This window comes from Megalops cyprinoides, chromosome 10, assembly GCF_013368585.1.
Source record: "Megalops cyprinoides isolate fMegCyp1 chromosome 10, fMegCyp1.pri, whole genome shotgun sequence".
Lineage (NCBI taxonomy): Eukaryota > Metazoa > Chordata > Actinopteri > Elopiformes > Megalopidae > Megalops > Megalops cyprinoides.
The window spans coordinates 13,932,831-13,956,937 of NC_050592.1; the positions used below are offsets into that span (position 1 = coordinate 13,932,831).

The following is a 24,107-nucleotide window of genomic DNA, read 5'->3' on the forward strand; positions in this document are numbered from 1 at the left end:
TCCTCTTATCATGTGCTTGATGTTGTTGCTGAAAAATTGCATATTTTATATATATCTTCAGCTGTGCTGTGATGTACAGATGAAGCTGAAAAATGCAAATGTTTTTGCATACATCAGTGAAATGTCTTAGTGTAGTGTGGACCTTTCATGAACGCACTTAATGAAATTCCTTTGATTTATGCACCTGTATTTTAAACTGTACCATTAAAAAAGACTGCAATCCAATTCTCTGGAGAACAAACACTCTACATGACACTCCTACCTCTCTAGGAACACAGGCTTGAAATGCATGGTGAGTTCCTGGTATTTTTCAATGTTAAGTCACTGGGAATGAGGTAGGCATGTCAAATGTACTTATTTGCTCTCGGGTCAAAACAGGTGTGGATTTAATAAATCCGAACAATGCCCATACCCTTTCATTTATGAATTGGCCGCTGGGCCACATTCACTGCTATAGCAGCTGTGGACAAAGTAGTCCCTCTTGCTCCACACAAGACTGCTTGGATGGTGTCTCATGAGATTAAGCAATGACTTCCGCTGTTTTTGCTTTCCTGACAAGCATATTCACTTAAATTCCTTTAAAGAGGAATTTTCATCAAAATGTATAATTTAATATGTATTATATTATGTATCAGATACTTAAATTAATTAAGGAGAAGAAGCCTGCAGTGCACCCCTGGCAGTCTCCTTTCCCACTGAGAAGGGGGAAGTGCTTTTATAATCAATTTCAAATAAAGGAATTGTCCACACAAGGAAACTGCTCATGGGTACAGCCAGAAGAAATATATGTATCTTGGGTTTGCTTTTTAAGTAACCATAAACCTCAGGGTCAAAGACACTGTACCATTTGTAGCAAAAGGTGAAACACATTCCCCTGGTGGAGAAGCTGAGATTGAGTCTGGTTAGCCATTATTGAAAGTTGGAATGAAATTGTATTCTGACTAACACATTGGGATGGGTCATCTCTCAGTCAACAAGGGTTCTGTATGCATCTCTAGAAGTGCATAACATACAGTATCAAATCTTTATATTTTGCCAAGATAGTACAGTGAGCATAACTGGACAGGAATTGCTAAAGACTAGGGTCAACCTCACAGTATGGTACTGATGGACTGGACTGTATATCAATTGTTTTCCTTTCCTGTATTATTACTGAATGATTAAAAAACATATTTGTTCATGAAAACCATCTCTTAATATCAATGTCACATATCTTAGCTCCTGCCTTGGGTCCAAAAGCCTGTGAACTAAAGACCCCCAGAACTGGCTACCACTCCACACTGTCCTAAGCAAAAATGCCACACTGCACCAGCCACTATTCTCCATTGCAGTAGTCCTTGCTGTCCTAACCTTATACTTTGCTTTTGTTAAACACTGCCCTTTTCAAAAATAAACATGCCAGTGTTCACTGTAACAATTATGAGAAAATACCTAATGGATGAGTGTGCATAAGCAGGTTTATGGCATACTGCGGCAATATGCCAGTAATAATGCTTTAATTAAATGGTGGATCAGGATAATTACATCAGGACATTGTACTCTACTGTTCACTCATCTTTGATACAAGTGTTTCAATATATCAGAGAATCAAGGCTATAACAGGAACATTCCTTTGCCTTCCACAAATCTCAATGTCTCAATGATAGCAATAAAGCACCAGCCTCAACATATTATATATATCTGATAGCAAGGGTCCACCAGTCTCAATATACTAGTGTGATAGCTTCCCATCAGCAAATACTTGAATGAAACAGAAAATTAGATAAAATATTTAACCCTTTCATATGTGACATATTTTATGCTATGTAGTGCGTGTGTTACATTACATGGTTCGTTATCTTTTCATTAGCGTTATTAAGCCTGTTTCCTTAAGACTGTTTCCTCAAAGCTAACGTTAGCTAGAATTTTTTTCCAATCCAGTGTTGTAATCACACCAGTTTGACCATATGCGCGAAAGGGCACACCGGTGTGACCGTACACAAAAAAGGGTTAAAAATCAGACACAAATCCACTGCAATGTGCCATTGTGGCATGACATTTGAGTAGGACTGTGTAATCAGTCAGTGTCTTACTACAGAATGTAATTATCTACATCAATTTAGCAGTCAGACCGATGATAAGTCTTAGTATGTTAATCCCTAACATGCTGACTTTCTCGGGGTACAAGTTCATCATGCATATATCATGTGACACCTTCAATGTTCAATATTCCTTGTCTGTTAATTTATCACTTCTTAAGAGTATTGATGTCTTACAGTCTGCACAGTTCTAGAGGAGCATCACTGTTTCAGCACACTAGAGCCACAGAAAGTGCACGCTCTCCCAAAGAGTCAGTGTCCGAAACCAGGTCAGGTCCAGAAGAGTGTCAGTGCATCAGTACATTGGTCCAACAGAGAATGCATACTTTCTCAGAGAGTCAGCGTCAGAAAGCTTGCACAGTTCTAACAGAGTGTCAGTACATCAGGTCCACAGAGAATACACGTCTCAGTCAGTACTACCGACTCACGGTGGGCTGAGCGTCAGACCTCTGGGTGGGTAACAGTGCGGCGGCGGCGGTGCTTCACTCACCGATCTCGGGGTGGTGCCTCCCCTCAACGGGCACGCTGACGGTCCGCCGCAGCAGCTTGTTCCTGTGCGACTCGGAGCGCCGCTCGCGCATCAATAAAGGGTGAACCTGCGGGGCCAGTGGAGGAACGAGAGCTTCAGTACCCACAGCAGATGTACCACGATGCTCACAGTAGGATGGGGCACATGGACGGGGTGTGTCACACAGTCATACAGCAGGAAGGCCTGATCCAAGCCCTGGAGGACTGTTTGCATGTAAAGAGCATCAAAGGCCGTTCTCCAGACAACTCTCAGCACTTTACACTTCTGCAATATTAGAAATACTATTGACCTTAAAATAGGCATGTATATCTGCAGGAAATGGAGTTTTTTCTAGACTGTATTTCTAAAAAACAATTTAATTGTTTAGTTGTAATAAACAAGCAAACACTAGGTAAGTAAATGGCTTTTACAAGGCAACCTGGCACTCGCTGGGATGCCTATGAGTTACTCAGATAGAGACGAGATGGGCATGTGTTTAGCATGTGTCATTCCAGTGGTCACAAGTTTAAAAGTATAACTAGTAACTAGTAAAGCAGAGGGAAATTTTTAATATTAAATTAACATTGCACTTGTTGTGCAATGTCATTTCACACTGATAAACTGACTTACTCCAGCAAGTGAACCCCACCACACATGCATGTGTGAAACAGTACTCTCTGCACAAGCCAAACGCCTAGCATCACAGGATTTGGCCACCAATGACAGGGTAATGTTGAAAATGCCATTACCTTATATACACACAATTAAACACATTATCTACTGTGCATACAAAATTAATGATTAGCCTTAATACATTATGAAGGCACACAGACATGTCAATATTGCATTTTCCTCCACTGCAATGAAAAACATAAACCAAATATCTGTAAATGAATCACATCAAAATTAAATTTATTAAAATGATATGGACAAACTTTTAAACACAGCACTACAGCAAATTTATTTACATGGCACATACATTTCTGTTCTTTGTCTGCTTAAAGACAATGATCCACCCACAAATGCTCAGCAAAATCTAGCACTCTGAGAGATTCAATTCAAGCTCTCAATTCAAAATGCCCTCCTACTCAAAAGAGAGAAGTACTGACTGTAGATAGAGTCACATTTTAATGACTAGCTATCTATTCTATCAAGACAAGAGGTATGCCTTCGCTAAATGGAAATTACGCCTGGTGAATGCTTCACCTGTTCATGCTGCTCGGCGATGGCTCTTTGGGCTGACCTTCAATAAACACGCAAGCGACCTGGTCCTAGAGCTGCACAACATCCCAAAGGAGCATTAGCACGGCTGTCTGAGTGACCTGGGACTGCGCGTATGCCCTTTCTGTAGAGCAACGGCAGGGAGATATGGGGAGCAGGCGAGTACAGCCAGGCTTGAACAATGCAAAAAGAAGCAGCCACAGTCCAGAACAGCAGTTCCCTTGGGTGCAAGGATTGACTGAGCCACTGTTCACATGCATCAAATGGACATACAGTACTATGTCTGTGGTGCAGAGCCATGTTACCACGATGACTGTGTGTCTGTGGTGGGACCATTTGTCCACTTCAGCAACACCAAAAGGAAAACTGAAAACCAAAATAAGCACATTTCAAGAGACATTGGGAGCTCAACTCCAGATTACACGGGCATCATCTTGGTGGGGTCCCCCAATCAAGCAACAGTACTTTACAGCACTTTACAATGGCTCCTATCAATATCCAGCTTTAAAAGGTTTACAAGGACAAAGGTGGGTTCTATCTTGTTTTCAGACTTTGGAATTAACCATGGCTCGATTGAATCAATAACATATTTATGTATTTTTACTCAACTAATTCACTGCAAATGGGTGCATATCTCCATTAGGTGAAAGCTGTGTTCTGACACATTGAATGAAATCTAGCACAGTGCTGAAGACACATACAGTATATTACCAGCTGCAATGAAATTAGAGAGGGAGTACCTCAATAAAAATGTATTATGCCTAATAAATTCTTTATGACTGGAGAGACAGTATACAGTACACAGTATGTCTCCTTCCCTACTGAGCAGGTCTTTTATGTCAGAAATGATACATCAAGATATAGCATTTTTCCATATATTTTATTCATGGTAGACTGCATGTACACATTTTCACTGGGGGGGGGGGGGGGGGGGGGTTGTTAAAAAACATAGCTGCTTTTAATGACTTTTGATCACTACTTATATCTTAAAATAAACATATGTAAAGCACAACTAGGGTATTGCTTGGCACCATGATCACTAAATCTTCTTCTTTTGATGAGGATGATAGTGATGATGATGTTATTATTGTTAATTAATATTATTATTAGTAGTAGTATTAGTATTACTCTTTAGGACCTTAAAATTACCCTCAAAGATCCTTGGAATAAGAGTTAACAAAATGAGCGTCCTCCAAAGTGTTTGGCTGGACATACCAAAACAACAACTTTTTCAAGAGGAATCATTGGATGCATAACATGTCCATTTTGTCCAGTTAAACACTTTTTCCTTAGAGATGAACCCTGGCTGTCTTTTGCCAGTGCCTTACCAGAGGCACATTACATCCAGATCCATTATCTTTTCAATGCAGAAAATAGCATCCTGAAGGCTGGGCTAATAGCCCACTGCATGTCACCCTCTCTTAGGGGAGATGAGATGGTGAAAGCATGGATGCAGGGCCTGCTCACTGTACCAGCTCTGCACTTCAACACATTATCATGTTTGCCAAATTCTCCAGACCTGACAAGGCACTGAGAGGATGCTGAGTGCTACTACTGGCACAAAAAACAGTACCGTCTTAACTAGCTGCTGGCAACTCTGACCCTGACAGAATCTTTAATTACCTCATCAAAGTGATTAGTAGTTTTACTGAAAGTTGGCAGACATGGGCTCGACGGGTCTTTTCGACATGAGTAGTATCGGAACTAGATAAAAGTCCAAGGTCTCCAGTGGCACAGAATGTGGACCTTCACAGCACAACAGACAGAACAATTCCAAACCTTCCCTGAGTCTAGCCTCCTATCTATTGCTTGTTATACTATACACTATATACTACAGTATCTGTTGCTTGTTATTCTATCTGCAACATCAAAAGCCAATGGCTTAAAGATTTGTTTACCTCAGAAATCAGACCTGTGGGACACCTGCCAATGCATGACACATAAGAGATGCCAGACACTTCACAAATGAAAGAGAAACACCTGTTCCCTACTTTTGGGTGAGTGACATTTCTTGATAAAGTGGTGCCCCATGCGAGGGAAACATGAGAAGCAGCTGGAAGCCTCATTATGGGGGCAGAGAGTGTTGCTTCACTGTATTCTAGTCAGGTCCAACGACACTGGCAAAGAGGACTAAAGACAGAGCATCAGCCAAAATGCATATCTGCAGTCCTAACAAGGGAAAAGCCTGCAACATGCAGTGTCCTTGGGTCTCTTCCTTTCCCAAGTTAATACAGCACTGTTCACCTGCTACTTCAAGTGTAAAATGTCTACCCAATTTATCCAAAATGCAAAAGTCATAGCAGCATCAAAGAAACACGTTTAAGGCAGGATTATTTTCCATTATCATATAGGTACTTGTTACTGAACCTTTGCCTTGGCCTATATCCAGGCCTTTGTTCAGGCTACAGATGTAAACACCTGATGCAGCTTCTGCTTGTACTGACTGAACCATCATAGCCAGCCATCTCCTCAGTTCTCTCTTCTCACAGTTAATGTGGTCATGAAAGAAAGTGCAAACCTGCTGGCTTTTGACCATACAAGACCAGAGATGATTAGAGCTAGACTGACTGTTTGCATTCACCTCGTCTGTTTAGCCTGAATACTCAACCCCCTGCTCCATAGGGACCCCAGATAAACTGCACCAGAGTGAGGGGCGAGCAGAAGCAATAAATCTGGGCAGATGGATGTGCTTTCTCTGGCACAGAGAGCCCCGAGACCCTGCAGGAAGCCAGCCATATGCCACAGCTGCGTTATCGGGTTCAGCATCCAGAGGAAAACGGAGAGGTGGGAGTGGGGCGACAGGTGTGTAATCTATTACACCTTAACGGGCCTAATGGATCACTGCCTAAACCTGTTTCATCAACACCCTTTCTGTCCTCTCCCCAGCCCCTGTGCCCTGGCTCATGGCAGGCCGTTACCACTACCTCATAGCGCCATTTGTCTTCCAGTGCCTGCAGACGTCCTGTTTCAGACTGTATTGAATACGCCCTGGCAGGAGCACTGGGGCCAGCCGCTGGAGGGGTCACAGCATATGTTTGTGTTTGTTCTGACTACCTTTTGCCTTAATTGCTAGATAAATCTTCCTATTAGCATAATGCAATGCGTCTGAAAGAAGCACACTCCATTTTTCTCTACATGCCCCTAATGATAAGAATTCCCTTGAAAGAGCGTATTTAACTACCCAATCGATCATTTGTCATTCGTTATCAAAGGCAGTGGAGTGGCTACAACATTCAAAAACTGCACAGCAGTTCAACTTGTTGGTATTTGATACATCATAATTGAGTATTATTATGAATTAGTGCTATCAAATGATAAAAAAGTGGACTGTGATTAACACTGATTAAATGTGTATTTAAATGTAAATAGATTAAGATTTCATATCTCGGAATATTTCAAAATAAAAGACAAAATTCAGTAAGAACCTATGACAAAGACAAACTTTCGACTATCTGGATGTTCTTCAGTTAATAAATCAAACAGTAAACATCTAATTTTCACTGTAAGATTAAGAAGCTTTTTCACGGAACAATAGTACATTAAACAATACATGAAGTACCTTCTCTTTATTTTTTCACATTCACAGAAAAAGTCATTCTAGCACTAAGAAGAATGAACTCATCACTGCTATGTGAATATCTTGATTAAAATGGCAAACTGTAAGCTTTATATTACGTCTCTCATCAAATATAATAAATACTAAAAGAACTACCGCCTACCTGCATCCTCTACAATCTCAAGTGGCCTGCAGTCGGCATACAGTATATTCATTTTGCAATTCATTGAATTCATTGGCTTTCAGTGATCCCGACATTCTAAAATAGTATGCTGACGAAAGTGACCACTTCTGTTTGGGGGAGAATGATTGTTGGCAATTTGATTTTCAGCAGCAAAAGCATGTTTAGCACGTAGGTGGTACTGTAACCTTGATGCACTTCACTGGTATTAAAATTCAGCAATAGGTACAAGTAACCTTATGTTTAAACATCTACCATAAATACCATGTAAAATGTTTTTTTTTTTTCAAAGGAACAAATGAAACCCCTTTCATTGCTCTTCATCACTTCCAGTTTTAACTTCTCTTATGGGTAACAGTACGTTACTATTCAAGTACATGCATGTACACACACGCGCACACACACACACTAGGACTTCCCAAGAAGGTTGGATATACTTCATGAATATTAAGTAAATATGAGATAATATAATTTTAAGACTATATGATGTACCACAAATGTTAGCCTGTGGAACAAAGTAATACTGCACAAAACGACAATGGGCAGATCATTATAATGGTTTGTCATGTAATTCATCAAATAATGTGTCCCTCATCATTACTCAATCTGTCTTGTCAGTCAATTACATAACCAGCCAGCTCGCGATTCTGGGACGGCCATGTATGTGTAAAAAAATGCTAACAATGCATGGCTTATTAGTTGTGACACATCCAGCTACAGGCAAACCATGCTGCTCTGTTAAGTATATAAACAGCAATGAATTCAGTGTCCATGTTTCATTCCAGCCATGTGTGTCATATGAACATGCATGTCTATGTTTACCAAGAGAAAATGTCTCTCTGCTCCTGTCTTTTTAAGAAAAGAGTCTGGCACCAGCTGCAAGCATACTGGAGCAATATTATGTCATTCCATGGGCCTTGTCCCTTCTGATTACTTGCATAACCGCCAGTCAGATTGGTACACAGGAACACATGACTGTACAGTAGTGCGCTGGTGCATTTAACTTGTGCACGTGGTGTTAGTTTGTTCAGCATTCTAACAGGGTATCAGCCCTGACTTTTGTCACTCTTGCTCCCTCTGGTGGTGGTTTAAGAAAAAGTGTCATGCTGAGTCATACAAAGAGAAGTGCAAGTGGCATTGTTGGGGAATATTGCAGTTTTATAGATTAAACTAAACAAATATCAAGATTTAATACTAATAGACAAATTATCTCAACACAGATGGACATATTTTAGCCCACATCCATATTCTCTAGTTTTTTAAGGCATAAACGTAAATACCAAACATTGACTCAATGTCTTGATCTTGGTATAAATTATACCTTCAGTAATCATGGATTTTACGTAACTGTGATATTTTCTAAAACTAATTAAACAACATTCCAAAAGGCACAGAGGACCCTGCTGCCAAAAGCAGAAAAGCAGGCAGAAGGAAAGAGACAGAATGTAAATCCTTATTAATTCTAAACATTAATGAGGATTCTGCATAGTTTCAGCATCCCTATATACTCATCGTCTAAAAGTATACATGGCTGGGATGGCTGAACTGTTTAGAGCAACAAATGTTTTAGAGTCTCACAGCTTGAATTATCGCTATGCTGGGCATGATCACATAAAATCACTCAAATCTAAATAGGTCTAAGCATAGGTGCACGCATATAAATGTTAAAGCAATCGGTTAGCAACATACACAAAGCACAAAACTTGCATGAAGATGAACATGAGGTGGAATACATTTGGTTTGTACACAAATAAGTTAACCGTGATGAAGACAATATCAAAACAGTGTTACTTTTATGTTATGATGGACATGTTTTTGCAAGAAGATAGACACTGAATAGCAAAAGGAAGGGTACTCATAATTCCTCAATGCAATGTAAGACTAGTGCTATAGTCACATCCCTAGCTGGAAGTGACAGAACTGACAAGGCATGTGATGGGCGTGATTCACTCAGCTAACTGCATCTAGCAATAAGATCCCTTCAAGTGAAAGCTGAAGCTGTGTTTTTCTGGAGATAACACTCCCACAACCAGGGAGAGTGGAAGAGCCGCTCCCACTTGTCACATAAGATGAATGACACGTATAAATATTTCACGCTCATCTGCGGAGTGGGAATGACTATCAGTCGGTCATGATTGATTCGGATCTATTAAAAGTATTGCCTCGTCCGAATACCGTGTAAAATGGACACTTACATCTTATTAATGTTTTTAGTGTCCACCTCAATACTGACAAGCGAGAGCCATCAGTGCTCTGTGCAGTCAGACATCGTAGTAATTATTGGCAGTGGCAGTTGTATTAGTAATATTTCTATAACATTTTGGTTATAGCCACTATGAAGTTAATTAGTACCATGATCATGAATGTAAGTTTATCATCCCCTAATAGATATTTACTGCATACTGGAAGAAAAGGCAGCAGTATTTAGTACATTGTAGTTCCCCGGCAGGTGCTAGCAGATGGCGCCTTTGGAGTGCAGAGGTAGCAGGGGCACAGCAACTGAATGGTGCCCCCTGCTGGTTAACCTAAAAAAATATTTCTGCATGCTGTATTTTGCATGCAGTAGTGACTATGGGCCTGAGCATATCTGATGGTCTGAAAACTCCTGGCTATTGAGTACATCAGAGTCATCACACATGCAGCGAACAGTGATAGCAAGGGATCATTACCTCCTCCTGGTCTAACATATAGAGCTGATTTCCGGATATCACACAAAGACGGGGGTTCCAGCCAGGACGGTCGTAGGAGGGAGCGAGGGAAGGGCCATGGGGGCGATAGGAAGGGGGGGCGGCACACCTTGCATCTGGGTAAAAAAAGAGAAGAAGAAGAGGCACATCACAACCAATGCAAATGCAAAGTGAGTTAAAATAAAATGAACATACAGCTCTCAGTGTCACATTAATCTATCCATGGATCAAACAATCAGAGCACACTCAAACAGCCCATGTCAAATTTCCAAAAAATGAAATGACCAATCAAGTACATTGAGTTGGCTGTTTTTTTTTTTTAACATTTCAGTGAAATAAAGTATTAAAATGCACAACAGGTATCCTAAAATGATTCATGTGGAGATTTCTTTCTGCCTCTACTACAGTGATACTCAACAGCAGGCCTGTGGGCCATGTCTGGCCCACCAAGACCTACAGCCTGGCCAACAGCTACACCCCACCTCCATACTCACATATTCATGTTTCATGTTAAGCATAATTTGCAAGTGATTTAGTGCAATACATGTTCTTGGTGTCTAGCGTAACCTATCAATATTGCAAAATAAGAGACAGCAGAAACCAGCATGGACACATAGTGACAGGCAGCCATGTTTATTTTAATGCACAACCTTGTGACCTGCTTACTCACATTTAATGGCATTAGGTTCAATAAAATTGAGTATCCTTGCACTAGCTAGGCCTTCTGTACTCCCATTCTGATGACTTGATTTCAGATGTGCTAGCTTACTGATAGCAAGCTTTCTTTACAAAAACCCTCTAGCTATGAGACACCAGTATGTAACAAGTTTGCTTCCATTCAGTAGCTAGTTACGTTATCTAGATTAAACATTTGTGCAATATAACAGTGCCTATTATTAGCCAGCCGGGAAACCATCCCTGCATAATATCTAGAAACAATATGCAACATGATGAATTGGGAAGTGGGTTAAGGGAAGTGAATTAAGTCATTTTCATCTAGATGTTAGCAAGGGAGCTCACTACGTAGATAAATAAATTTTAAATCAAATCTTGTTTGTCAGCTGATGAACTGGTCACGTCAGGAAGCAAACTGCTCTACAACTCAGCTAGTTAGCTGGATAACTAGCCAGCAATAAACAGATACACAATAACAACAAGAACCTCTGTTCGTGAAGTATTTTTTTCAAAATTTACTGTTTTTGGGTATGATGGTTTGGCTACTGATAAATTGATAAAGGAACACTAGTGATCAAAACTAGCCAGCTAGCAAGCTGCACACAATGTTTGTCTGACAAAGCTTGTGCAACATAGCAACAGAAACTATGGGGGGCATGACCCCATGTATAGATCAATTTACTGAATACTTACCACACCAACCAAAAGTATTTCTCATCCAAAATTTAAATGTATGAATATTGCACATGATTGGCGGTTTAAAAATAGAACAATGAATCATTAATAGTTTTGAAAAAGCAAAACAAAAAATAAGTAAAAACAGCAAATACATAGCAGAATACACAAACAGAAGACATAAAACTGATGCTGATATGTGGAATATACTGCCTATGTTGTTTCCTGCCTGAATGTAACCACTTTCCAGAGGCAGATGCACTGATATTCCTAACTGCTAACTGAACGATAACAGACAAACAAAACTAATTTCAACAATTTCCAGATAGTACTACAAAAGACCAGACAGTAAAAAGAAGGAAGAGAAAAATAAAACTAATGTACTTAGCAGAAGAGGAGCAATTCAGAGATAGAAACAGAGTACTAATGAGGTACAGCTTACGACTGAGTTCAATGTACAATACACAGATTTTGACAACGTTCAGCACAGAGATAGTTAAAACTGGAGAGAAGGAATAAAAATCCAATAGCGTACACGTACCATTCCAAATCATTACCCGTATTGCTGACCGGTGCAATAATGTACATTTTGGTGTGTGCTCTAATGCAGAGAACCTTGACAGTAATCTTATATTATTGCACTTCAGCACCATGGAGAGCGCCTCCGCAGCAGGAGACTGTGGGCTGTGCTGTAAACGTGAACGTGATCCACGCGCAGTGACAGTCAGACTGAGGCCAGTTCCATTCATACTGGCAACAGAGAGGAATGAAGTGTGATAAATTAAAGCTTCATACCACTGTAGGCCCAAGTGGATTCTCTCAAGCTCACCCTTTCATACAACACATACAGTCTCCATCTCCCTCATTCAAAGTAAGCCATCCGGAAGCTTCTTATCAGGCCTGCACGTTTTTAAATTTCAAGGAAGTACTACAAGGACTGTATGTTTTTTTCTTACATCTTGGGGAATACTGTACATGGGCAACTAATTCAGAATTCACTGACTAAAAGGTTACTTGCAAAATCAGTCCAGGCAATGACAGGGACTAATTCAGTTAGATACTGTATAAAACAGTCACCCAGTCACAATCACATCCTATTTTATTTACTGCGGCCTCAACGGTGCACCACCAGACTGAGAGTAAATCCACCTCTGACCCACTCACTGATCAGGAACTATAGCAGCAAACGGCCTCTTGTCAGAGGGCCCCTGGTTCTATACCAGAAGGGCACGCCATCCAAAGGAGGTCTGGAATGTGCAAGCACTGCAGTTGGATGAAAAGAGGTTTTGATTCAATCTGTGCCAAGCTCAGTGGTATGGAAAAAGGAGGACAGGATTTAAGGATCTGAAATGGCAGCTTAGTCTTGTGCCTCTCTTTTCTTAGCATGCAACCTCACATCAAAAAAAAAAAAAAAAAAATATGCACACGTTTTCCGAAACGGATAATCCGAGGATGCATTAGCATTGTCTTGCCTTGACTTTGAATCCACAAGCTTTTCCAAAGATCAATAAATCAATAATCCAGAGTTCTAACCACTAATCCGCCTCAGTACCATCCAAGCGTCCTTTATCAGAGATTAAGCACAGATTGCTAACTCCTCACATTTCCAGGTTCTGCGACATAAACACAGCCACTGTGTCAAGAGCATAAAGAGCATTCTTGAAGATAGCCAATGGCACGCTTCCAAAAAGAGGGGGGAAAAGGAAACACTGCTGAATTTTGCAACGCCTGACCTCGCGAAAGGTCTGGCATGGTAACAAACAAATCAATGAATGACTGTGTTTCATCTTGTCCATCTGACACTATGTCAGGTGAAATCCCCTCTGCCCTGAAAATGACCTTGTGTGACTGATGACCTGCCAGCCTTAACTCTTTCATCGCCTGGGAAGCCGTTCTCTGTCTGTGTCCCAACTGCGCAAATTCCAGTTTGTGACTAATTAAGATGAGCCTTTGTGTTGTGTTCATATTAACTACGGATAAAGCTACTCTCAAAAAATAAATTAATGACTAAACATGGAAAAAAAATAAAAGATCGTTTTGGATGTGATTTCCAAATAATAACGGTATTAGTAACAATGCTGCTAACAATAGCAATCACACAATGCTATTATCTTTGCACTGGCCTGCAGCAAATTAGCATTTGCTTGGAAATGACTTCAGAATTTAACTGTTTTTCCCTTGAATCAACATGGAAAAGCACGCTCAAAGACCAATGAGACACATTAGCTTCTGACCCTCAGATGAGATCACGCTTAAATGCAATTATGGGGCAAGTTTTTCTTTAGTTCTTTAAAGGGACTCCATCGGTGAACACCAGAGGGATTACTTATTAAGATTTGAAACTGTACAACATTATTTGATTTTCTTCATTTTAGTTGGGTCCATTTCTGAAGTGAATATTTCTTGAGATAAGAACAACTAATTAATCTTATTCAATTAAGCTAAATGCCAATTTGTATAACTAATTTGTTTAAGAGGCTCAAATGATGTATCTGTACTGTATCTTTCTATTAGCAACAAACTTTTGAACTGCCCATTTTTTTACAAAGTCCTAACAGTAGATGGATGTCAGGTGTCAAACCCAGACCATTCATTTATTTATTTGCTCAACACATTAAATTATACATATAATATATTTGGATATCTATTGCAGCAATTGAAGTGAAGAACTTCACACACACACACAACACCAGTGTCCCTATGTCAAAAGTAAACCTGCAGCCTTTGGGTTACAAGCCCAGCTCCTTGATATTGACTTAACAGCTCGATCAATCCTATCTAATCAAGAGCCAGTTGAACTGAAACCCAGAGAACACAGTGTGTCCTCAAAGTGGTAGACAAATGCGTGTGGGTGTGTCTGGGGGGTCAATATGATGCTGGGGTGAAGGACATTGCTGGGGCTAGATTAACATCATAGGTGGTGTACACACCTTGGGTTTTATGTTCATTAAAATTTGATAATGTCCTCCATGATGGTTTTGCTCTCTGATGACACCCTTCTTTGCAGTTCGCGAGGAGTTAACATTCAAATTTATGCTGGGTCAGCTTTACTTATCGTTGTCATTAGAGAACCCAACAGGGTAATGTTGATTATTCACTTCGCTGAACTCCTAACCGGGCTAAAAATAATCTCGCCATTCCTGTGGCGCCCAAGGCATATAATGTACAAACAAGACGGCCCTGGCTACTTCAGAGAAGCAGCATACAGTCCACATATGGTATGTTACTGTATACTCCTTTAGGAAATGCAATATAACACATACCATTATTGCCATGAAATGTAACCAGAATGCAGCTCAAATCCAGCAACAATCTGCCAGCTTTGACCAGAAGAAAGCAAAATATTAAAATAAATGCAACATTTAGGTAGGTTAAAAAGAAAACACAGTGATGTGGATCTCTCAGATCTAACGCGTGCGAGCGTGCTGGAATGTGCCAGAATGTTCTTATCTACGATCGATAAAATAAGGCAGAACAGATGTTGTACACTTTCCTTATATTGCACTCTCGGTTTGGGTTTATTCAAGGTCATGCTCAAGGCTATAGTGTGGAGGGAGTAGGGCTTAATGCTGCCATGAGCCACAAGCTCAAGCCCCCAGTTGAGTAATTAAAGCTGCTGGAGCTGGGAAATGAGTTCTGATCTCAGAGAGGGATGTGAACATTTGTCCACATGGCGTCACTCTTGCTGCACTTTTGAGATTCCGCCCCCAACTCAAAATACAGGAAACAAGGTTACTGCCCAAGAGATGTCACTTCCGAAACACCCACTCTCACTCGCTCTCGCTCTCTCTCACGCCCCCAGCTTATTGCCATGACAACCGAGAAAAGAATAGAATATAAGTGAGTGTTAAAGAGACAGATGATCAGAGAGAGAGAGAGAGAGAGAGAGGGAGAGAGAGAAAGAGGAGAGGGGAAGAGAAGGGGGAGACAGACGGACAGTGAGGGAAAGGGTGGGAGATGGGAGAGGAGAGGGGCTGGAAAGCTGGAGTGTAATGGCACAAGGGAAAGGAGGTGTGCTGGAAGGGAGGATGGGGAGAGAAGGGGAAAGAGGGATACAGGGATGCAAATGGGGACATAAGAAAGAGTAAGAGAGGTAAAGAACTGAGCAAGAACTGATGCAACTGAGAAAGGAGGAAAATGAAATGGAGAGAAGGAGGAAAAGAGACGATAGGAGGAAGGAAGACTCTTTTTTGGAAAAAGGCACCCACATCTTGTTCCCATAGCAACCCAACCACCCATGAAATACTGACTAGTTCCTCCCTCTCTCTCCCCTCTCTTCCGTTACCTCTCTCTATATTTATAAGTAGATGGTCAAACAGATATGCAATGATAAAGATGGAAGGTAGAGGAGATCTGTTAGGCATCAAAAATACAGTATGTTCGCAAATATGTGTCAAGAAATCTGGGAAACGGGTCCAGAAACACAGAGAGACAGATGAATGGACTCAATGGGTTGCATGATTCAGTCAATAAAATAATGGACTATTTCAAAGCCTAAAAGCCCAGTATATCATATCACAAATTAAACTGAAATCCAACTTTCTCACAAACTCACTGTCAGTCTCTCCTCTTTTCCCTCTCAGTCTCATCTTTCCCCTCCCCCTCTCTTTCTCTCTCTCTCTCTACCCATCTGTCTCTCGGCCCCACTCACTCCCACCCTAGCCCCCCCTCCATCTCTCTCACACACCACACATAAGCTCACACACATACACACACAGGCCTTAAGGACAGCAACCACACCATAAGCCCCAATATGAGTGTGAGGAGCTGATAGGAATCACCACTAGAAAACCATAGAGTCTGTGCTGTCTATTTCCTGGTCTCCCTCTTTCTCTCACTCACACATTTCATGGAGCTAGACTTAGGCCTGGCTCTCTGCTGCCAAACTGCACTCCCATGTGATGCTGAATAAAATGGGCATTAAACAAGCCAGCAAATGACTCTCTCCATGTATAGCATATGTCTGTACTGTATGCTTTTCTCTCATATCTATTGGTGTGAACTGAATGCCCTACATGGACAATTACCATAAACAGTACCACTTGACCACAGTGACCAATTAGTGTGTGTCTGTGTGTGTGTGTCAGTGTATGTGTGTGCATGTGTGTGTGCATGCACATGTATGTGTGTGTGTGTGTGTGTGTGTGTGTGTGTGTGTACAGGTATGTGTGTGTACAGGTATGTGCATATAAGCTTGTGTGTTTTTCTGTGCACGCCCTGTGCATCTGTCTCAACTGTGTATGTGTCTGTGTGTATGTCTTCCTGTGCGTGTCCCAGTCTGAGAAAGTGGATTGGGTTTTGGTCCTGAGAGATGAAAAATAATTATAGTGATCTGTCCTCAATCCATAGATAGACTAAGAACTGTGTCATTGTATTATTACCTAGAGGGCACTCACATACACCTTAACTCGCAATCTCCATAGTCATAGCTCCTCCCACTGCTGTGGGCTGAGTATGTGGGGAATTGGTTTATTGAGAAAAAAAAGACACTAATCATAATGTGGAGACATACGTGAAGGGGCTACAGACATCCCATTAGGACTTTACTGCACACCAAATGTGGTGAAAACACAAATATTAGACAATCAAGGGCTGGAAAAGTAGAACAGTGGACAGGGAAGTGAACCACAGGACCTCAATCAGCAAAGAGATGCTATTTAAATCCAGTCAGAACCAGTGTAACAGACCGATCATTTATATTGAGCAGTCATTTGATATCCATAAACGTGAACAACGCCCAAAACATACCTGCCTGGTCACATTACAACAGGCAAGACACTTTGAATTTGTGAATACACTTTGAATACATGAATATTAAATCCAAACCAACCAGGTGAAAGTCACATAACGATGGGAAGGTCAGGAAAATATACATGATTTTAAGACAAACTACTCCTGTCATCATAGAAATATACCATTAAATTATGTGTCCGTTGTAAATCCATACTGTTCTACACACAACTGTACTACTCTAAAAAACTGGTTTACATTTCCCTAATATTTCACAACAGTTTGACAGCAAGTGATACCTATCATAAACTGAGGGGGTTCTCAACAGAATTACATTGATTTATCCAATAAATGGATACGATCGACTATTAATTCACTATAGGTCTCGCTCAATCCCTCTGACCTGCAAGTGGCATGCTTTCCGTGGCAGTGTGTCAGTGCTGTCTGCCACTGCACATGTTCGCAGGTCAAACAGCTGTGACAAGTGAACAAGACTAGGGAGCCACTGACTGACACCAATACTGTACCACAGTCACAACTGATCAGCTAAGCACTGATGACAAGCTGCTTCTAGTGTCTTTATCAGAGGCCACTGATTAAAAACTAAGAATATTACAAGAACTACTACTCCTACAATTACTAGTACTAATAATGTTACTAGTAGTAATGAAAGTATATAAGTAATAGTAGTAATACTACTAAAAATATTAATAATAAATCAGATGCTAGTTTGGGTGAAAAGACAGCTGCCCCTACCCTAATAGCATTATATGGGATCTGTTTTTTTCCAAAAAAATGCCCTAAAGCAGCCGGGTTGTTTCCTCCAAACTCTTAATTGCTTTGTTGGATCAATCCTTGGGCTTAATTTGTCAAAACAGAAAAATGTGTTTGAGGAACCCAGAAAGTGATGATTTAGTAATGATGGCATTTCTGAAGTAAAAGGTTTCAGCGCGCTGACAGAGGTATGGTGTCATTCAATCTAATGCATAGCACGGCGTGTGCTGAAGGGAAACAGCTTGGGATTGTTCTTTCCTGGGACAGTTTGGTACAGATTGTGCTCACATGTTGGCTCCACAAAGGCCACAGGAGCGGCGAGGCTGCGTGTGGCTGGCCTTAATTCTAGCGTTCAGAATCACTCACCAAATGGCGACCTGCATTTTGGAACTTTCTCAACCTCACTTTACCTGCCTGGAACACATGAATGGGTCTCTTGCGGTCTCTCTTGGAATGCAGAGGGTTGTCAAAGAATGCTGCTGTTTCCAGCCGTGTTGGTTGTGACAGCACAGTCTGTGTTGTTTCGCTGCCAGTTACACATATGTTTCCAGCGGAGACAGTGGTGAATGGGAGGTTTATTTATACAGATATGGGGAATTTGACATCTTGGGGGAAGGTGTGTCATTAAATGCATGGAGCATGAGAATGTATGCACTTCAGAAAGCATGCTGGTGGCAATGTGGCAGGGAGGAGGATCATAAGTACAACAAGTGGCACATAACATTGGTCATCAAACCTCCAAGCCTCTATCTGACAGGTGCACTCTCTCACTCTTCACAGGACAAAAAAACATGTAGGCCACAACCAAGGCTCAGAGAAATGCATTCCGCTCCTGTTTGTATTCCATTCAAACCCCTTGATTACTTTATGAGATGAATTATCAGAACTAATTAGCCAAAATAACCACTTGCTGAATGCATTCACTGATGATTTGTTCAGAGAGCTAGAAAATATTACAGCTGTCTAGGAGCAGGGCTGCCTACCATAGGAGTGGCTGTTCTCCACTCGAAATCCAAGGGCTGCCAAGTGGAGGAGATAAGATCCCCATTTAGATGTGGTGCCATATTTATCATGAAACATTATCATCAGCAAGCAATAACACACACAAATGTCCCATAACAACACCACTGATAAGAAATTATGTGGTTTGTCCAAATATCATTCGTTTAAACGCTGCTGGGCTGTCCAGGGCACACACAGGTCTGTTTCTGGGGTGTTTGTCACCTCGATCGCTCATCGATTCGCGAGCATTGCAGGGAACCTGTGAAGAGTTTGTTTTTAACCGCCCACCACTGCTTTGGTAAAGGACATACGCCATGGTGATAGTCAGAAACTAAGAAGGATAAATAGCTGATAATCCACAAAATCATGTTTGTGACCAATGTGATGGCACCAGCCAAGCAAAAATGTTGGGCAGGAGTCAGGCACTAGATTCAAAACCAGAGGCTCATGGGATCCAATCCTGGGTGTGACAGATTTCTTTTACCCTTGAGTCATGTGCTAAATCTTAAGAGCTCCAGTGAACTTTCATTGGAGAATGTCATATATAAAATGTATAGTATGCACAGACAATGATGTCTGCTTTGCATATTCATTACAGAATGAGTTTGCTCTACATATAAAGACTCAGCAGACTCAAACATTCTGATTCCTGCTATGGGTCTATATTAGCATTGATCGTACAGTTATGCAAGTTGTTCACCTTGAAAAGTTAATTTTGTCTACAGATGAGCGTTCTGATGAAGCTATGTGCAACAATGAGTTTAGATGGCTCATCTTTTCACCAAGACCCGAGAGAAGGAGGGAACTTTTTGCTCCAAAGGGGCACCAGAAAAAAGCAAAAGTGAAAACAAAAATAACTGTTGATTGCATGGTGCATTTTTTATTGAGCTGAACATGGCAGTGAAAGCATGTGACTCAAACACGGGCAACACACGAAACAAGCTCACAGCCAAGCAATGAGAGAAAGAGCCTCCCATCTCTCCCCAACCATAACCCAGAAAACTATCTAGCTCCGTTCGATCTTCCTTCTCCGCCACCGCCCTTACCCAGAACACACACAACACATTTTGAATTCTGTTTTGCAGACAAGCATGAGTGACAACATTTTCCCAAGCGCTTGCTCAAAGGCAAAATGGCAGCACTCGAAACGGGATCTGAACTAGCAACCATCTGATCACGAGAGCAACACCCTGACAGCTGTTATCCAACAGTGCCACAAGCCACGTGCGGTTTTCCGCCAGCACAGATAACGGCACAGCAGGACGGGGCTTCATCACGCTTCAGCAGCGCGGCAGTGCTAATCCCACCTCAGGGTCCTGTGACACGTACAGCAGCGCTAACAAGAAAGGACACAGCCCCTCCACTGCACAGCACTTCAAGTGTCTACGGCTTTAACCAGCAACAGGCTACTAGGAACAACAAGCGACGGCCACAAGCAGACGCTATTTTCCTTCGTTGCTGTGATTATATTCACATTCACGGAATCAGTCATTCACACACTGACAGCTGATAGGGTGAGTGATAGCCTGATAGCCCAGTTTAGTAGGATGATACAGCCAGGAATACAAGCACACCCCCCAAGACAGGGACACATAGTCAATAGTCCTGCATATGATCTGATGGGTAGATAAGGACCCTCTCTGTATTTCCTCAGCCACCATGATATAAATAAGTCACTGAGTTAAGCCATTTCACAGTAGCCCCAGGAATCCTCACTAAAGTCATTCCGCTGTCCTTACTGACACTAAACCATCCCAGACTCGTACTCTAGCACTGGAGATAATATCTCCAGTTTCTCCTACACTTTTGACTGTTACCTGTGTGAAAACAATGTGTGATTCTTGTGAAGGAACGTGTGAGCAAAGACCAGGGCTTAATATTCAGCTTCCAACCATCATTCTAGAACATTCTCTAATAAACCAGAGGAAATGACCACTGTACAAAACCTACAGCAGATGTACAGTAGTTGTGCGGTTTTTTTCCACCTTCTTTCTTCAAACTATACCAACTCGTTTGCCAGTTTGATTTTCAGTTTGAATGCCACCATAGCCTATGACCCAATGTGTTTTTAAATGAACCACCCATTCAAATTATTCAATTACAGTCATGGCGCTGAATAATGGGTGTGGCTTACCATCTGTCAAAGAAGACCGTAAACAGCAACGACAAGTATCAATATCAATACATAAGCATTACTGAAATCTACTTGCACAGTGATGCTGTACCAAAGGAACATGATTGGCCACATAACTGTCAGACAGGAGCACAAGGCAGTACTCCATGCTGCATGCCAGAGAGTGTCATGCAACGGCTACAGACGATTGAGAGACAGGTTCCAAATCCTGCATGCTTGAGTCCAAAACCGGGATCAGTTTTCCCAGCACGCGCAATATAAGCTCCTGGATTCCTACACTTCTGTCTGTCAGCTGCCTTTGTGCCCCCCCCCCCCCCCCCCCATTCTCTCTCTTTCTCTACCACTCTCCTCCTGAGGAATCTGCATCATAAACCCTTATCAGCGAGGAACTGGTGACCTTTTCTTGACCTGTTGAGTTTTCAAATTCATGTCAGATGTGCCCATATAACCTGCAGTGTTAATGCACACCCCTAGATGTAAGTGTAGTCATGTGCTTTTTAACGTTTTTCACTTTCAACATACATAACAGGATCATAAATACAGTCTATCAGTGTAATATGTCATAAATGTTTTCTGTCAACATGTACTGGAACCCAAATAATTAAGGGTTCATGTGTTTGCATACACATTTATGCATACAACACAAGAAAGTGACAGAAGATAACAACCATTTTGCCTTAAGCTATGTCCTTCAGAAACCCAGCACCCCAGCAGAGTTCTTTTGAGGTCAGTGTACTGTACATACACACAGTGACTTTAAATAGTCAACCTCCCCCTTTAATAAGACCAGACAGTGTACCATATTTGTAAAGTAGGATGACCTGGTTAAGTTATATGATATTTTACACATAACTTTGCCAGTGAAACTAAGCCATCACAAGAAAAACAAAGAGATGTGGTCAAAAGCTGAGTCATTTAGGAACTGCAGCGACTGAAATGAGGTTGGATCATGGGGTGGTTAGGTGAAAAACACAAACTAATCCATCAAACTCTGAACTGAGAAAAAAAAAAGGTTTTCAATGTAGCCCAAAATGACTGAGTCTATTAGGCCTATTGTTCAGTGCATACATATCTATGTATTTAATTAAACACATTTAGAATGAGTACCATCGAGTATACTTCATCCTTCCCCAGTAACTGTGAACCTGAAAAGGGACAAATGCAGTGTTCTCACTTCCTGAAACTGTAATAACCCCTCCAGACTCTTATTAACATGACAACAGATGACAGACATATTAACATACAGTATCACTGGCACTGGGCTGAAAATGTTGAATTGCCATTCAATTTGCATCCCTCCCATTGAATGTTTGTAGTAATTGAAAACACTCAGTATGCTCAAAACATAAGGACAATATTAACACCAAGTAATGATGAATTAAATATCATATGTAATTTATGCTGGGAAAGCATGTTTTGTGCCATAATTAGCTGACTGAATGCTTGCTCTGTCTGTCAGTGATGGGATACCAAAGTCAGGAGACTAGACAAATGTGTCCCTCTGCTTCAAGCAGCACCATGGTGACAGGACATAGACTCTCATTTTAGTATTCTATCTCTTTTTCTTCTTCTTACTATTATTATTGTATAACTAATTTTGTTGTTATTGTTGACATTTTTAATGGATTTCAGATCAGTTTCAGTGCAGTGGCAACCACAGTAAAGCAAATTCAATGCATAGCTTAGCAGTAACAAACGCAACACAACTAGAGACAAAACACCTAGCCATATACTAAATCAGTGTCAAGATGAAAAACAGTACTAAAAATAAACATGCAACAGAAATTGTTTCAGTTTAGCAAAGTGCCCAGCAATTATATGTATCAGTAATTCACCTGCATCACCCAGTATTAATGTCCACATAGTTCCTAATAATGATTTATAAATGCAGAAATACTTTATATCATACCTCTTGTATGATGACAAACAGTGACAGCCAAGAGCAAGAATACCTTGTGTCATATTACCATACTCATAGTGCGTTAGAATGACAAGTAGGTGCTGCATTACACTATATCAGATTTTACTTAAGGGCAGCAGTGATCAGATATTGGGTGCTAAGTCGTTTACCATGACAACTGTTAGAATTCAATCCTCCCACTTTGCAGAAGTTAACACATGAATGCTAATCGATCCTGTTTAAGGTTGTGTTGCAAGTCTATCCTTAACACTTGTCAGTGCTGTGCAGCTACTCGTACGGCTGAGAGTGGTTACAAAGAGAGTTCTTTTTAAAGGGCTGGTAAAGAGCTTCTGTTCAACATATTGAAACAGGCTTGCTGATTTCTACCCTATTAGGGAATTAATTCAGTATTCAGACTAACTCACAGAGCTGCTTCAAAGCTGTGCAACACAGTTCCAAAACTGAGGTTCACCTGCAGCCATGAATTTAAGATAGCCACAGTCCAGCTGTGTGTCCATAACATAGTCTACCAAAGTGCCACTCAAGCAACTTCAGGGTGGATGGATACATTCCCACCCTAGTAAGGTGGAAATCACCAAGCAAAACAATAGAGATCAACTCAAGCTGAACAATGAAGTAGCTAGGAGAAGGCCACCTAATAACAGTGGGGGGCAGTTTGGAAGATACCATTGACTGTAATGCTATAATGGAATGCATTATAGGCATTACTTAAATAACATCTCAGCTCACCATACAGTGAAAGTGTGATGGGTGAAGTTGAGTGAGCACTCTTGTGCCATGAAGCACTCATAGAAGAGGATGTTTTTGGCTGCCTCCTTGTGGGTGAAAGTACATACTAGTTAGCTAAGTTAAAGGTCATTCCTGAACAATAAATAACATCTACACAATGTCCAGCTTTTATGGCACAGGCCCTTATTTTCCTAACAGTCAGTATATTGGCTGATACATCCATGCTTCCACAGAGG

General features: G+C 41.1%; 1 protein-coding gene across 8 annotated transcripts in view; it reads right to left on the reverse strand.

Annotated features, from left to right (window-relative positions):
• The window catches only part of syngap1b (synaptic Ras GTPase activating protein 1b), a 93,840-nt gene that overhangs the window by 65,007 nt on the left and 4,726 nt on the right, over positions 1 to 24,107 (reverse strand). For all 8 annotated transcript variants that reach the window (XM_036538017.1, XM_036538016.1, XM_036538015.1 and 5 more), the window contains 2 exons: positions 10,214 to 10,347; positions 2,569 to 2,674 (listed from right to left, as the gene is read on the reverse strand). In XM_036538017.1, the coding sequence (XP_036393910.1) occupies positions 2,569 to 2,674; positions 10,214 to 10,347 (240 nt within the window). The remainder of the gene's footprint in view (positions 1 to 2,568; positions 2,675 to 10,213; positions 10,348 to 24,107) is intronic.